The following is a 17,684-nucleotide window of genomic DNA, read 5'->3' as shown; positions in this document are numbered from 1 at the left end:
GGTATTTTTTGAGAAACTCACCCCTCTTCATGCATCATCTTTTTATTTTCTAATGAAATTTGTTTATTTAGAAAAAAAAAAGAAGCTCGATAGGCGACTAGAGAAGTGTACATACACCTCTCCCGGAAGGACATTGTCGTCTTGAGTATTGTGTTCAAGGAGAATGGTTCCTTCATGCTGTGCTTCTTAAACCCTATAAATATACTTCTAGGTTTCATTGTATCTATATGTCTAGATTCATTTGGAGACTCTTGCCTCTCTCACTAGCTTAGCCATAAGATGAATCTCCCACTGGGATCATGAAGCGATGTTTTTTCTTTGTCTCACAGTAGACTATAGTAAACATTGCAGACATTATTGATAATTGTCCCATCAATATGCATCCTCCATTAATATTTGATCGCATATTATGCTATTTGACAGTCTTTCCTCTAGTTGGACGAGTGTCATATACACGTTCTAATGGGTCAATTCTAATGGTTTAAATATAAATTTAAGAAAAATGATAAACATACAACATTTTACACAATAATATTTTAAAGGAGCGATATTTTTGTAAAATATATTATAAAACTAACATCATTTTACAAAAATATCCTTATTTTATAACATGTATTGCAAAATATATTATAAAATGTATTGTGTGAATATCACTACTCTAAATTTAAACAAGAACTGCTGACCGACCTTTTAATATCGGAAAAATTTAATTGTAAGAAATTTTGCGCACTAAGATGCGCACCTATTCAAAATGATTAGTCAAAAAGTAAATTTTATTGAAAATAATACTAATTTGAATTTAGAATATGAAGGCAACAACACTAGTACACAAATTGATACGCAGATTAATACGCAAACTTATTTATACATAGTAAAACTCTTTAATATCAGAGAAAATCAATTTATAAGTTTTATTTTTTACACACCCAACACACTGTCAATGTTGAAGCTTTCCACATTAACTATGCTAAAAAATATTGGAGTTTTAATTTTGGTAAAATTATAATAAATCCCAGTATAAATGATGTGTTAATACACTGAGTCATATGTAACAAAACTCTTAATATAAATTGGTTTAAATATTTATTTGATACAAAATAAATATTTCTTTCCTCTCAAACTTGTGGACTGAAATAGAAAAGGGCCCAGTAAAGAAAAGGCAGAGCCCAATTTTAGGCCTTCAAGAGAGATTACCCGAACGGCCGAAACCTCGATGCAATGGGAATGAGTCCCGCCCGTTAAATCGTTAATCACAGAAGCTCCTTCACTACCAAATTCCCTCTCTTGGATCGATCGGCGATTCTGTTTTTTTGGCTCGTATGAATTCCCTCTCGATCTCTCCCAGGTTTGCTTCTTCCCCGAAGTTTCGTCTGACTCTGCGTTGTCAGAATTTCTTTACCTGTTAGGTCGAGTTTTATGACCATGATGATGATGCTAGTTTGTGCCGTTTTCCCTGGTGTTGCATTTCTAGGGTTCCCTTTGAAGGTTTTCTTTTTTTTTTTTTTCGTTTTTTTTTAGGGTTTACATATTAATTTTCAAGTACGCAATATACGAAACTTTCATACAAATATAATCTGTTGTATTCCTGCCTCCTGGGTTTTCTTTTTTCTTTCGTTTACATAATCATTAGGTTTTAAAAACTCGGAATCCTTGTTTAATTATGACCCCCTTTTGCAAATAGAACTTGTATTACAGTAATGCAAATTTTAAGAACAGATCTATGAAATGGAAATGGAAATAAACTTCATTCATTCAAGATTGCTACAGATAACTGGGTATTCGAGGAACCCAGGCCTCATAAGGAACAATATTCAAATGCTTAGAATTTTCCAGATGGTTCCTCATTCTAGTCCCTTCTCTGACTTATACCCCCAGATTCCTACAGCCACAACCCTCTAACAGAAAGGAAAAATAACTAAAATGACTGAAATAGTAAAGACTAAATGACAGACATTTGAAACACAACAATTAAAGCTCAAAACGCACAACTTCACTAATGCTAACCAAAACACATCGCTTTCCTTCACTCTTCGTACGACAGCGTATTCCTTTAATCCTGCACTATACCGTTTCGTCTTCAGGTTCATAACAATCTCCTCCCCTTAAAAAAAACCTTGCCCACAAGGTTTATAGCACTGGTGCGATTGTCACACACCTCTAAGAGAAGAGTATAGAACTGAAAAAACATTATCCATTGTCAGGATATTGACATCAAATATCTAACCACCTGGGTAAAAAACAAGTATATTATTTTCACCCATTTCAAACTACCCATGGCTTGTAGTTGAAGCAGGATCAGTTGCTGTATGATTGGTTAAACCCTCAGATGATGGTGGAAAGGGATTTTGAACGACAGGATGTAAGGTATGCCTATCTTCAACATGATAGGAAGAAAGGAGTTGATCATTCTTTAGAACCCTTCCACGGCATATTAAGCGTTATTGCTCTGACAACACCCTAGTGATGGAAGCAATCAGCTTTTTTAAAGTATGAACTGACACCTGTTTATCAAATGCTATTTTTATTTCAATTGTCAATTCAGAACCTCCAGCATCAGCACCACTACTTCCCATCTTTTGCAGAAGCTTCAAGTAAAGAGCTGAGTGAGAGACGTAGAGAAATGAGTGAGAGAGATTTGTAGATTGACTGGTTTTTTGTGGTGAGGGTGTGGGATTTAAGGGAAGTGAGGGAAGAGGAGTTTCTTCGTAATACGCATCCTGTGGACACCGCCACTATCTCTTCCACCTCTACTGCATTTTCTTCTTCTTCCTGCGCAAGCTGGTCTTGCCACTTCATGAAGGATTGCTTGAAGACCTTGTAATTTTCATGGTATCGGTCGACTAAATCTGTGAGATGTAGCACTTTGTCAAGAATCTTTTCCATCAACAGCTAATTTGCTTGCTGTTTGTTGAAACTTACCCCGTCCCCCATGAAGGATCGTTGGGCTCTCTAATACCAATTGTTAAAGACCCAACTATTGATCCAAAAATCCCTAGGACAGTTGGATACTAATTTGGTTAAATCTTTAACCCTCAGCATCATAACATTCCACCATGCTTCCGAATCCAATGTCCTGGGCAATATAGCTTCATGTTGTTGTTTTCGTCATTATTATTATTGATGAGGTTCTTGTTAGATCTTTTTAATTTTGTGATTTATTCGTTATTTTTGAGAATTTTGTGTCTTTATTGCAACAAGTTTGATAAAGGAAACTAACTGCATTGGCATGTTCTACCTGTGACTTGTCAGTTCGGGAAAACCTCTCTTCTATTTAGTTTTCTCTCTGTACACTTGCGAAAATATTTATTTTTTGTTCCATCAATGATGGTGCAATGTTAATGATCGTAGTAGCCAGGTGGGGTTCACAAGAGAGCTTTTGATTGAATCAAAGCTATTTGTGCTCGTTAAGGAGGTCTGCTATGTATCATAGAGAGAGGGTGGAAGAGTGAGCATGAACTACTATTGGGAGTTTCCACGATGCAATGGCTCAGGAGAGCATTGGAGGATTGTATGTTAGGTGTTAAGAAGGAGTTTTACACAACGATGAGGGAGGGACATTGCAGCTTTATAGCACAGCGGTGCTTGAACAGCCGTGGTCGATATATGGCGGTAGTTGAACACAATGGGGGAGGGAGGCAAAGCTTCATTTTTATACCTGAAGAAGAGGGTGGGAGGGGATGGAGAAGATTGAGGGAGGCACTATGGGAGTATCTTAAGGAAGGGAGAAATGCTGAGCGGACTAACGGTGTAACAACCCGACCCTAAGATTAGGATATAAGATAAGTTTTATGTATTTTTTTTTTTTATATATAATTATAAATATTCTATTATTATTATTATTATTTTATTAGATTTTATGAGAGTTTTAGTTTGAATTTAAATCTTAACTTTTCCTATCTCCAATGAATCTCATCTCTTAATTTTATAATTCTAGCCTCAAACTCCTCTTAGACTCCAAACATTATTAACATTCTAGATAAAACTCCTAACTACCGAAAATTCCTTTTATCAGCCATGCACGTCTCTAACTTATTTATCAACTCACATGCACATGCACGTACGCCTCTCAACTCCAAACCCGTACGTCTCTTCTTCTTCTTCACTAGGGTTTCCGTAGGTCTATATATAGAGGCTCTGTACATCAGACCCGCGACCCCTTCCTCTCTCACGGCAAGCAGCATCCATGCACGATCAATGCATGAAGTAAACCGCCAGCCCACTGTACAGAACCAGTCTGAAGGAACCTTCACGTTGCAGTAACAAGTCTAGCCCTTGCTTGCACCCGTGCCGTAGGAAGCTCCTCCACGTCTCCTCCCTTAGCCACAGCACCGCGAAGAACCACCTAGATCCGCCCTAGTCCACCGTAAACCGCGAACAAACCCATACGGCAAGCTCCTGTTTCAAGCAACTGAAAACAGAGGAAACCGTAGCCCTCCGTGGCGACTTCCTTGCCAGACCACGCCGACACCACTTCAAGGGACATCGGAGCACCACCCACGATGACAGAAACTTCCGGCCGTCCTAGTCCCGTCGCACTCACTCCCTTCCGGGAAGCCTACTGCCGTTGCCACCCTCCTCTCTCTCTCGGCGGCATTTCAGCATGACAGCGCACCCTCTCTCCGACTCACGTTCTCTCTCTCTTGACGTCTCACCACCATGCTCAGAGGAGCCTACAGTCCGCCACCGTGATCCCGTTTGCCGCCCAGGGTCGTCGATCCGCGCCGCTTTTTTCGGTGAGTTCCCTACCATCGCACGGTTTCCCTTCAAACCGTGTTGATGTGTGTTGCCTGAAGGGTTATCACCTTTCATTTCATGATGGGCCATGGACCTTAAAGCCCATCTGGCCGAAAGCCCTGGTTCCTAGTGGATTTCTCCACGTGGGCCTTAGGCCTTCCTATTTTATGTGAAGGGGATAATTTTATAAACTGGTTTTAATTGGGCTTGACTCTTGTGAGATTTATTATTTGCAGTTGGGTTATGCTTAAGGCAATGTTTTAAGAAATTTTAAAACGTGTTTAAAGGTATATTATGGAGCTTATAGTTTATTTAATATTCCTTTACCTATTTAGTCAGACTTTAATGAAATTATTATGTTATATTTTAAAAAGAATTAAGGAATATGTTATGAGTTTTGAATAATATTATGATTAAGTCTACTTTTATTAATCGAAGGCTTTTACCAATTATTTCATATTTATATATATATATAGTTAAATTATATTGATAGATTAGATATCATATTTCAGCAGTAAGAGTTGTTAAATTATTTTGAACGATTTATTAAATGAGATTCTACTGTCTACTTTAGTAGATGTTGTTATAATTATGCTATTAAAGTTGTAGGTTGAAAATTGAGAAATATGTTAAGAATATTTAAATGATATTAATATATTAGATTTCTCATAATATTTAATAATTATGTTAATAAATGAAAGTTATTTTAAGAATTGAAGTTTTATGAATTATTTTAAAATAGCTCAAGTATTTTACTAAGTTTTAATATGTTATTTGTATTTAAGTAATTTAAAATACTAGAATTTATTGATTATAGTGTTAAACAAAATATTTGTCTGACTATATTTTAGATTGTGAATTTAATTAAGTAGGATATTAGTACTTATATTTCTCAGACAGATTTAGTGATAGTTATTATTGCGTATAGATGATGAGTTACGACGTGATATTCAAGAAGAAGCGCAGCGTGGTAAGTAAATTTGATCATAAATTAGGATCATCACAGTTAGCTTATATGTATGTATTATTCAAGCCGGTTTTTTGATAGCCATTATTTATGAACCGCCCATGTCATATGCAAGCATGTCATCCAGCATAGCATACGATCATGTCATTCCGCATCACGTTTAAATTTAGAAATTATGATTTATGTATGTAATATGTCATGCATCTCATGTGTATAAGACACTTAAGCCATCTTAATTTCAAGTGTAAGATAAGTTCAGATTAGTTAATAAGATGGTCATTCAGATGCATGGTACCCATGCAGTTCAATTTCAGGGTGGTGTGCAAGCCACGAACTCAGTCGTGGTCCACTAGGGCTGAGCAAAAATCCGACAATCCGACTCCGAATCCGGCTCCGCTCCGGCTCCGCTCCGACTCCGCTCCGGCTCCGACTTGTCGGAGTCGGAGTCGGAGTCGGATCCATTGATGATCCGACTCCGACTCCTCTCCGATCCGACTCCGATCCTCCGCCTCCGCCTCCGACGTCTCCCTCCGACTCCGCCTCCGCCTCCGCCTCCGATTTTATACATATTTTATAAAATGTGTTTTTCTATATATTAATTATTTAAATTTTATACAACTATATCTTATATAGTTAGTTAAACTCAATAATATACTAGTTAAATAATATATTTATACTATAATATATAGACTAAATTGACTAATAATAGTTTAGTATATGTAAATATCATACTATTACAAATTTACAATATTACTACCATGTAACACTAAATTACTAATGTATAAATATAATAGCATATAATACTAATAACTAATGTATATATAATATACTATAAACACTAAGATGAATAATAACATCGACATGTAATATTGTAATACTAATGTATAAACACTAATCTATAAATTTATAATAACATATAATACTAATGTATAATAACTAAAGTATTATTCATATAAATTACTAATAGTCTAATAGTATTAATTACTATATATAAATTAGTAAACCACTTTAAGCCTATATATAAATGACTATATAAATTACTGTAGTATCAATTACTAATACTATATTACTATATGATACTATTAAGTTATTAACTATAGTGATATACTAGTATTAGACATTAAGTATACTAATACAATCAGTAATATAGTCAGTATAATACTGACTATATTAAAAAAAATATATATAGTCAGTATAATACTAATATACTAATACTATTATATAGTTATACTAAATTAAAATCATTATAGCAAATACTAATATATAGTTATTCTAATCATTACAACTAATTCTAATACTAATATAGACTATAGTTATAACTTGTAGTATCATAACTATACTAAATCACTATAACTTATACTAATATAATTATACTAAATGACTATATCTATAACTATATATATTATATAGTATTAATATCACTATTAGTATAATATATAGTATTAATAATAACTAATAGTCTAATACTAATATAACTATTAATATAACTAATATCACTACTAGTATAACTAATATTAATACTAATACTAATATACTAATACTATTATATAGTTATACTAAATTAAAATCATTATAGCTAATACTAATATATAGTTATTCTAATCACTACAACTAATTCTAATACTAATATAGACTATAGTTATAACTTGTAGTATCATAATTATACTAAATCACTATAACTTATACTAATATAATTATACTAAATGACTTTAACTATAACTATATATATTATATAGTATTAATATCACTATTAGTATAATATATAGTATTAATAATAACTAATAGTCTAATACTAATATAACTATTAGTATAACTAATATCACTACTAGTATAACTAATATTAATACTAATACTAATATACTAATACTATTAGTGTATTACATATATTTATATATATTAATATATATATAAAGTATATTAGTGTATTAATAATATTTCGTATACAATGTTGGTGTCTTTTTTTTAATATTCATATATAATAATATATATCATATATTTTTTTATGAATCTTCATATATATATATATATATATATAATATAAAATAGATTCATATTAATTAGTATATAATGTATATTAGTATATTACTATAGTAACTATTCCTTATAGCAAAAACGGCGCCGTTGCCGTTGGATTACTCATTTAGGTCTGCAGTGCAGCCCAGCTTATCCTTCTTCAAGTTCAAACCCGTGCCTTCTCTCTCACGCAGCGCCGCATCCCTCTCTCGCCCGACGCCAGTCGCCCTCTCTCTCGGGCAGCGCCGCAGCCGGCGTAGCTCTCTTAGTCTTTCACAACCCTCTGGTCCCTCTCTCGCACAACTCCTCCCTCTCGCGAAGCCCAGCCCTCGCGCCCTCTCTCTCGCGCAGCGCCGCAGCCCTCTCTCGCCAATCGCCCTCTCTCTCGCGCAGCGCCGCAGCCGGCACAGTTCTCTCGCACAACTCCTCCCTCTTGCGAAGCCCGTCCCTCGCGCAACCCTCTCGCAGCGGCAGAGCCCCTCTCTCGTGCAAACCCTCTCTCGCGAAACCCCTCTCTCGCGCGACGCGCAGGCGGCGAGGCGCAGCCCTCCTCTCACGTAGCTTCTCCCTCGCGCGGCGTTCTCGCAGAGCCCCTCCTCTCACGCAGGCCGTAGCTCCTCTTGGTAATCCGACTCCGCTTCGACTCCGCTCCGACAAGTCGGAGTCGGATCCGGATCGGATAATGTACATCGCGGAGTCGGAGTCGGAGGTCGGATTCGACCTCCGACAAAGTCGGAGTCGGAGTCTGGGCCCTCCGACTCCGAATCGGTCGGTGCTCAGCCCTATGGTCCACCATAGTATGCTAGAATACTAGGACTGGGCTCCGACGGAGTCGGAGTCGGAGTGTTCATTTCCGACCTCCGACTCCGACAAGAGTCAGAGCCAAATTGGAGCTCCGACTCCGACTCCGAACTGGAGTCGGAGTCCGACTCCGATCGGAGGTCAGAGCTCCGACATCCTATCGGAGCTCCGACCTCCTATAGGAGCTCCGACATAAGATCGGAGCTCGACGTGCGCTCGACGTGGCGCTCGAGCGGAACTCTTTCAGAGAGGTTCGCTCGACTTCCGCTCGACTTCCACTCGAGCGAACCTCTCTGGAAGAGGTTTGCTCGACTTCCGCTCGAGCAGAACTCTTCCAGAGAGGTTCGCTCGACTTCCGCTCGACATGTCGCTCGAGCCAATGTTCAATACAACGTGTGCTCGACTTGCACTCGACACCTCGCTCGAGCGCAAGTGTTCAGTAAAAAAAATTTCGGAGTCGGAATCGGAGCTTCTTGGAGCTCCGACTCCGACTCCAACTCCGAATAGATATTCGGAGCTACTCCGAATTCCGACTCTGAATTCCGATGACTCCGACGAAGTCGGAGTCGGAGCGGAAGTCGGACGGAGTCGAAATTTTTGAAATTTTGCACACCCCTATAGAATACCATCAGCAGTTCCCCTTGCTGCAGCGGGATGTGGGGCCGGTGCACAACCTTACACACATGGTTAAGTGTGTTGGCCAGTCAGATAAGTAAGATAAATCAGTCATACATAGAATAAGCATTAGCATGAACAGTCATAAATTTTAAGCTCAGCATGAAAGTTCTTATGAAAATCTTATGTTTATTACGTTTACGTTGTGATAGATTTCTTACTGAGTCATCGACTCATTTTAGTTTATTTTTTTCATGTTTTTAACCACCCAGGTGAAGATGATGATTACGAGCAGGCAGACCAGGAGTAGAAGGAGCATTTTAGTTTTAGTTCAGACTTTCTAAAAGAAAATATGTCTTTTTTGACATGAATTTATTCAGTTTATTCATTTAATGTTTTTGGAAGACAATTTTATTAGACATTTTATTTCATAATAAATTACTTCAGTTTATTTTTCAATTATGAAATTAGAGAATCTCTAGTCGGGTTTATTTTCATGAAAAATACGTGGCACACCTAGTCTACGGGAAGTGGGTGTTACAAACGGTGAATCACTGTTGAGGCCAATGATGAAAGAGCTTCAACTGTACACAAGGTTAGGGGTGTCAAATCGTGTTGACGGGTAATGTTCGTGTCGTATTAAGGCATGTATATTATACTATATAGGTCAATCTGAACATGATCTGTTAAACTTATCGTGTCAAATCTCAAACACTAACACAACCCATTAACATAACGGGTTGACACGACCCGTTTTGACCCGTTAGTGAATACTATGAAATAGGTTAACACGACCGACCCAACCCGTTTCATCTCGTTTATGTAAAGGGTTGAACAGACCCGAAATTAACCTGTTTGACCTTATTAAGTTTAGTATAATTTTATATAAATATTAAAATCATAATATCTATAAAAAATATAAAACTAACTTCAAGTCTAAAATTACAATCCAAACAATAAAAATATCGAAATTAAAATCTCAACAATTTTACTTTTAGGTACTGCCCAAAGCAACATTTTTCGTGTGGACAACTTCCTTGGGTAAGATTCTCACAACCGATAATTTGAGGAAACAAAGGGTGATCATTGCAGATTGGTGTTGGGCGAGTTGGCGAACCATCTCCTTTTACATTGTGAGACAACTAGAGTGTTATGGAATGAAGTATTTAGTAGACTAGACTTGGCTTGGGTTATGCCCGAGACAATGGTGGCAGTTCTGGCCAGCTGGACAAATCTAAGAGGCATTCGACAGATTAAAGCTATGTGGAAGATGGTCCCCATATGTGTCATGTGGTGTTTGTGGTAGGAGCGCAATGAACAGACATTTGAAGACAAGGAGAGATCGCTGGAGGAACTAAGAGCTTTTTTTATTAGAACTCTAAGTACTTGGGCCATTGCTGTTGATTTTAATGGCATGGATCTACATGATTTTCTTGTCTCTATGCCTACTTAGATAGGGCATACTTTCTGTATTTGTACTGGGCTATGCCTATTTGTTGATTAATAATACTTAATTACTTATAAATAAAAAAGTTTGATAAAGACTGTCATACTCATTGTTTTACATTTAAATAAAGTTATATTGTTTTGTTTTATTATTAGTATTATTATTTTTAAAATTGTCTCATGAGCAATTAGAATTAGGGGTTTAGGCAAAGAAGTTGACAGGAAATCCTTTATGTCTTTGCAGATACTGATTACGTATAATGGATTGGGCTTTTGTCCATAAAGTTTGGGACAAGTGGGCTTCTAACAATGTTGGTTCTTCTGGTGAGTAAAATAGGGTGTTTTAAAAGTCACATGCTTGAACTGAGCCAAATATACCTGTATTCAATAAATCTTAAAGATTTGACAATTGCATCTTGTAGGTGAGCCGTTGAAAGCTGCTTTGCTAATTAACTATGATCCAACCGGACCATCTCGTTTGTTGTCTACAATGTAAGAGAGAGTTAAGCTGCTTATGTCTATGAATTTGTAGTTTTGGTTTCTCAATTGTCTGCAAAGGCATTATAATTTCAGTTTGCTAATTTGTCTCCTATATATGCTTTAGCTGTTATTGCTAGTCCACCATCAATGCATTGCATCTAAATGAATCAAAGTTCATTTCTAAAAATCTTTAGATTGGTGGTGCAATGTATCGTATTTTATGGAGCAAAGCAAATTGTAAAGTTTATTTCCTAGTCGCATAGTGTAGGGAAATTGCAATTTTCTTTTCTGAATCTCCAATGTCCTAGGCACCAAGCAAAAAGGTTTCTTTAAAATTTTAGTATTGTGTCCAGGTTCATGAAGTGCAAGGTAAAGAATGTGGCTTGTGTTTTGCCCTTTGTTTTTCCTAGATCTCCATTTTGAGCAGCATTCATGAGGTTAAGCTCTTTTCATGGGTTGGAAAGCAGTTCTGTGTTGGTTGGGATGGAAAATGTAAAGTGCATTTATACTTATTTTAGTTGGGCTATTATAAGCTTATAATTTCAAAATCCTTAATTATATGCTTTTATACAGCACTTTATGCCTGTTATTATTAATAATTTTCTGAAGAAAGTAGTTGAATGGTTTAAATATGGTTCTGCCTGTGCTCAATTTCCTGCTCACAGTGTATGGAAATCACAATTCTCTTTTTGGAATCTCAATGTCCTTGCAAAAAGGTTTACAAAGAAGCAGTTGAAGTGCACCTGTGTACATCCAGTGCACCTGGGCTATGCCTATTTATATTAATAGAACTTTTCAGTTTTCAGAAACAAAAATATGGTTCCACCTGTGCTCAACCCCCTCAGTGTCCCTAGCAATGCTAACGGCTTGGTCAGTCGTCAGTGAGATATAGGCGCACCTACTTGAGGTGCAAGTCTTGTGTGGTGTTACAGGTGCTGTGTGATGTTACCGGCTTTAGGTTTTAATAAGGGAAGCTATTATTTGGTTGACTGTACCTATCCGCAAAAAGGCATAGTTACTATATAATAGGTCCCTGGGGTTTGCCCTAGTTAAAAACCTGGTGCCAATGGTAAAAGATCGTAAAATTTACCACAGGGGGACAACCCGTGGGTAGCCCAAGTGGTTAGGGTGAACTTGTGTGCATGTGTCCCATGTCACAGGTTTGATTTCCCTTGGGATCAAACTATGATTTAGTGGGAGGCCATGTCGGTGGCTTGTTGTGCTAGTCTCCCCGAGGGTTTAGGTTCCATGGGTGAGTCCTAAGGGCTCTGCCGTGGGGTGGTTCGCCCGTCATAAAAAAATATTTTTATTCAACTTTTTACTGATAAAAAAAAAGTATTTTAATTTTTTTTTTGAGATTTTCCATATATATTTTTTTCAATAATTTTGTGAGTATGTGGCAGGGTGTTTCTGCAATTTTTTGGTGGCAAATTTTTGTCATTCCAGCATATGAATCTGTCAAAAATTTATCAGAGAGTAGACAGACACATCAAGTTGTTATACAGAGCTTATTCAGACCAATTTAATGCTGTGATGTTTTATTTTAAGAAAAGATTTGGATTATGCATAGAATATGGGCCTTGATTCTTAAGTAAGGCCCAAGCCACATGTGGGCTCATACTCAAAACTCTGAAGCACCAGTCAATGTTACAATTGGAGCCCTTTGGAATTGTTATAAAGGGCTTGAAGTTCTTCCCAAGCAATGTGAGATCTCATTCACCACCTTTTTATATACAACCCAATCTGAGGTACACTTATATACTGATGAAAAAGAGAAAAGTTAATACTTAAAATGAGCCTTTTAATGTTATATGTATTTCAGTGTAAATGATTGGTTGATTAAGACTTGCATCAGTTGATTGTAATAACTATACTTGGCTCTTCCTTTATCTTACAAACATTATAAAGTGTCTGTTTGTCTTTTGTATTGCATTCAACCACCTCCATTCTCATTTGATAAACATATGGCGTTTTCTTTTTGATATTTTTACATATCATTTTAACTAAATGGAAAATCAAATATTCATTTCTTGATGCTTTGTTAGAGCTTTATATGTCTTGGGAATTATGCTTCGTTATGTGTTTATTAGCTTGTTCTGTTTAGATATTGAAGTTTGACTAGGTCCTTTCAGTGCAGAACAAGAAGGGATTAAAGCCAACCCCATTGAATTGAGCCAGCTTGTGGATTTCATCAAGTGTAACAAACTCCAAACTGAGAGCTTCATTATTGGGGCAAACCAATGTAAGTAATCCTTTGACTGCAACCCACAATTATATTGTGGAATTTGACGTTTTGGGGTATAAGTGCAATATGCTTTGTAATGTATAACTGCAAATTGCTAGTGTACTGTACTAGGATTTCATGGTAATCCTCAGCTACCTGGAAAGTGGATCATGTCGATTTCTGTAACATCATACACATCACATAGATAGTTTGCAAGTTTACAATTCCAATGATTGCTCTACTGACTTAAAAGCTTTTATTTCTTAATAAGGATTCAAAGCTTTTCAGAATTATAGATTTGCACTATGTTTTGGAATGATAAGCATCTATAGATTGCCTGTGTGCATGCATCTTATGGTGCAATTGCTTGGCAAGTGCATCGTCAATACGTGTTTTATTTTGTAGACATTTTGCCTTTATGCATCATTAAAAATTTTGACATCGTAATTGTAATGATTGGCTTATTGTTTTAAAGTTTGGTGGATGGGTCTTGATGACAGATGTGGTCACATCAATTCATGAGAATTGGTTCTGTGCAAGGTGCATGAACACAGCAAAACGTGCTGGTGAAGGTGCCATTATAATGCAAACAGCAGCATTCCTCTTGGTTGCATTGTGAGTGTGTGAAGATTTTAAAGTCATGTTCATTTTACTTTCAATACATTTGGTAATTAAGATGGAAATGTAAACATAGGTGGAGGGGGGACTAATGGATTAAATTTTTCGAAAGTATTTTAACCTTCTTGCTACTTTTTCTCTCTTGTTTGGCAGGTATGATGGTTCAATCGGCCCTGCATCCCGTGCTATGATGGCTGTTGATCAGTTTGCATGGCAATTAAGTCGAAGAAATCTTTAACCTCAATGCTTGAAAGGAAAATGATACAATTACAACTCCTTTTTACAACTCTTATACAACTATATGTTAAATGAGTGATATTTTTGTAAAACAACTTATAAAAATAATATCTTTTTACATAACTATCCTCAATTTAACATATGGTTGTATAAAAAGTGTAAAACAAATTTGTAAGTGTATCATTACTCGATTATTATTGGGTTTGATAAAGAATTTAGAATTGAACCGGATGCCCTCAGGAAACAAAATAGGGAACCATGCCTCTGGTTTTTCAATGCAATTTCTTGCCTTAGACTTCTTTGAGTTCTTCGAGCCATTCCTTGCGATGCATTCACAATCTCTCTCTCTCCCCCTACCCCCCAAATATTTTCTTGTGTATATTCAATTATTTTAACCAACCAAAAAACAATAATTGGAGAAGAACACAGGAAAGACTAGAGGATTTAAAGTTCTGGGATGCACATGACCCCCAAAATTTAGAACCACTTACGTCACAAGAACGTCGTGAGAGAATAAAGAAGGGAGTTAGAGAAAAATGTGTACATGCATACATAATTTAGATGAACATGGAAGGCTCAATCACATCTATGCCTAGACTTTAGAAAGATTAGTCAATAATACACAAACTCCCCTTATACTCAATACAGGAATCACAATGTCTCTACTTAAATTCCCATTGTTTTCGTCAATCATTCCATTATAAATGGTACGGTTTAAGTGCCACGTTTTGATGTGATTGGCTCTATTACTACTTGTAATGCCCTAAGGAAGGCTTAAGCCACATATGGGCTTATATTCGAAAATGACTATTAAATAATGGTATAATTGGTGTCTCTTCATGAAACCATTCATCTGCTAGAATGGAAGAAAGCCATTGAAAAGTAGGGTAAGTGGTTCGTCAGCCAGCCCGGGAGTGATTGTAGGAATTCGAGAAGTAATGAATGATGATCACATAGCTGCTGGAAAGCGCCTTCATCCAAACGAGTATTTTAAATAGAGTCGACAAGGAATTCCATTAATAACTTGGGATGGAGCCGTATTGTAATACCCAGCTCCTTCTTCTTACGTACCCTTATCTCTTTCTGACGTATGTTTCGTCTTGATGACGTAAGCAAATCCTGAAGGCAGAGATTATGTGATCATCTGCCTTCTCACTAGCGATTGCGAGCCTCGTCATGCGTGCCGAACCATGATGGAGTGTCTCGAAAGATATCGTGTGACTTCTAGGGCATGCCCAGTGTTTTAAATATGCTGGAAATATTTACAAGGAGTATTTCCATCATTATTGAATTAAGATTTGATCTTGAATACAACAATCATAATATTATTGAAGAGCTCCAAAAATATTATAATTGCCGGAAATCATTTTAATATTATTATTAAAATGATTTCAATTATTTAAGATATTATGATATTTAAATTATGTTGAGAACTTTTATTAAATAAATGGTTTAACCCTTTTAAATATGTTAAGTGAGACTTCATCATTCTATTAATGATGAAGAATATTATTTTATAAACTAAAATTAGTTTAAAATAATATTTACCTTAATTCCTCTAAGTGCTTTTAATTAAGTTAATGTTTTATGCATCTTCAAATCAGTATTTTAATTCCTCGTCGTTAGATTGTTGCATAGATCCCTAGACGAAAGGACTGGGTTAAATACCCAGACCCCTCTCTTTTCCCTTTCATTTCCCCGTAACCCTCTCTCTCCTCCCTCTCTCATTCGGCGTACGCAGTACGCAGACCACCTCACGCCGAACGGCTTAAGGCCTCGGCCCGGCGCCGCCGTGCGTCGCCCTTCCTCACCGCCGGCACCAACGGCTTGCTCTCCCTCCGGCGACTCCATCCGTGCCGACCTCTCCCCCTCACGCTCTCCCTTTCTCCATTTCGGGACTGCACAGCCCGTATGGGCTTAGTGCGTGTAGCTCCGCCGTGCGCCGCCCAATGGCTCCACCGCTCCCACGGCGAGCTCCTTTCCCACCGGCCATCATCCTCCACCGAAGCCAGCTCCCATGATGCAGTCCTCCCCCTCCTCCCACGGCAAGTACCCGAAATGGGTCTCTAACCCATTTCCCACCGTGCGCCGCCATACACGGCCACCCACGACCACCCATGGCCACCATGGACCTCCCCCTTCCTCCTCCACGTGACCCGAGGCCCATAGCCTCTCCCCCACCACACGGGTTCCCCTCTCACGCACGCACGGGTTGCACGCCGTGCACCGCCACCCACGGTTGGTAACTACCACCATCAGCCTCCTTAAGCCGCCACCAAGCCAACTCGACCTCCATTGGCCCCGATCTGCCACCCACGAGAGCACACTCTCTCTCACTCTCCCACGACTTCTCCTCCACGGTATGGCCAGATCCGCCACCTTGAGCCACCATGGCGCCACCTCGATGCCACCACGAGATTCACCGCACCTCCTTTAGCTAAGCCCTAGGCCTAAACCATCACTTTATGTGGTGGGTAACCACTGCACGTGATGGACAGTCACTGCATGTGATTGACCACCACTGTACATGGCTAGATCCGCCATGTTATGCCCCTTGCCATCATCACAAGGCCATCACGAGCCATTCCAAGACCACACCTAGCTGTCCAAACACCTAAATAGTCACCGTACGTGAGTTAGCCACCACGTACGACTCTTCCGACATCATCGGCTATGACGGTCAGCAAGCAACGTACGGGTTATCCCGTCGATGGTATAACCCTATATCCCTCGTAATTATGTTAGATATTGATTAGTTGACTAGGTTGTAGACTGTGCTGTTAGTATTTGTGGAGTTGTGGCATTGTGATGAAGTGTTGGACATTCTGTGTAGTGAAGTGTTGGGCTTATCTGTGTTGTATGGAGGTGCATTGTGCAGTGTAGTGTACTGTGATGTGTTGGGTGTAGATGGGAAGTGTTGTGGACTGTGCCATGTAGTGTGATTGAGGAATATGTGCTGTAATGGTGGCACGGTATGTGTGAAATGGATACAATGCACACTGAGTGTACTCTGTGTGCATGTGGCGTGTTATATATGTAGGGAGTACAAATGGAATGTACTCCATGTGATGGTGAGATGCACCAGATGGCGGGTACGCCATAATGGTGACATGTCGTGATGTGTATGAATGGAGTATACGATGGGTGTGCTCTGTGTGGGGTATAGTATATGTGAGGAGTACACGTGGAGTGTACTCTATGTGGTGGAGTAATGCACCATGTGGCGGATATGCCATAATGGTGATGTGGCATGTGGAATGGGAATAGTACACGCTGTGTGTACCCTATGTGTGGCGTAATGTGAGATAAGGAGAGTATATGTAAAATATACCCTCCTGGCGTATTGTGGAACGAGATGAGTACAAGTGGAGTGTACTCAATGGCGTAGTGCGTGTAAGAGGAGTACATATGGAATGTACTCTATGTGGTGGACGATGCACCATATGGCGTGTATGCCATAATGGTGATATGGCGTGTTGTATATGTGGGGAGTACATGTGGGATGTACTCCATGAGATGGTGAGATGCACCATATGGCGTGTATACCAT

The 17,684-nt window shown here is 38.2% G+C and overlaps 1 protein-coding gene across 1 annotated transcript; it reads left to right on the top strand.

Annotated features, from left to right (window-relative positions):
- The first annotated feature begins 1,201 nt into the window (after window positions 1-1,201).
- LOC108980073 lies at window positions 1,202-14,448 on the top strand. The gene is made up of 6 exons (XM_035687472.1): window positions 1,202-1,345; window positions 10,821-10,900; window positions 10,999-11,068; window positions 13,189-13,298; window positions 13,781-13,895; window positions 14,052-14,448. Exons 2-6 carry the CDS (start codon window positions 10,837-10,839, stop codon window positions 14,134-14,136), a joined length of 444 nt encoding a protein of 147 aa, XP_035543365.1. The 5' UTR covers window positions 1,202-1,345; window positions 10,821-10,836; the 3' UTR covers window positions 14,137-14,448.
- The last annotated feature ends 3,236 nt before the right edge of the window (window positions 14,449-17,684 follow it).

This window comes from Juglans regia, chromosome 2 (assembly GCF_001411555.2).
Source record: "Juglans regia cultivar Chandler chromosome 2, Walnut 2.0, whole genome shotgun sequence".
NCBI classification, from domain to species: domain Eukaryota; kingdom Viridiplantae; phylum Streptophyta; class Magnoliopsida; order Fagales; family Juglandaceae; genus Juglans; species Juglans regia.
The sequence above is the reverse complement of the archived record's forward strand: the minus strand, read 5'-3'. Positions and strand labels throughout refer to the sequence as shown.

Excerpts from the sequence above, each read along its gene's own strand:
- LOC108980073 (XM_035687472.1), top strand. The coding sequence starts at position 10,837 with ATGGATTGGGCTTTTGTCCATAAAGTTTGGGACAAGTGGGCTTCTAAC. Across the intron at positions 10,901-10,998 it reads TAACAATGTTGGTTCTTCTG|GTGAGCCGTTGAAAGCTGCT; the intron begins GTGAGTAAAATA and ends TGCATCTTGTAG. Across the intron at positions 13,896-14,051 it reads GCATTCCTCTTGGTTGCATT|GTATGATGGTTCAATCGGCC; the intron begins GTGAGTGTGTGA and ends CTTGTTTGGCAG.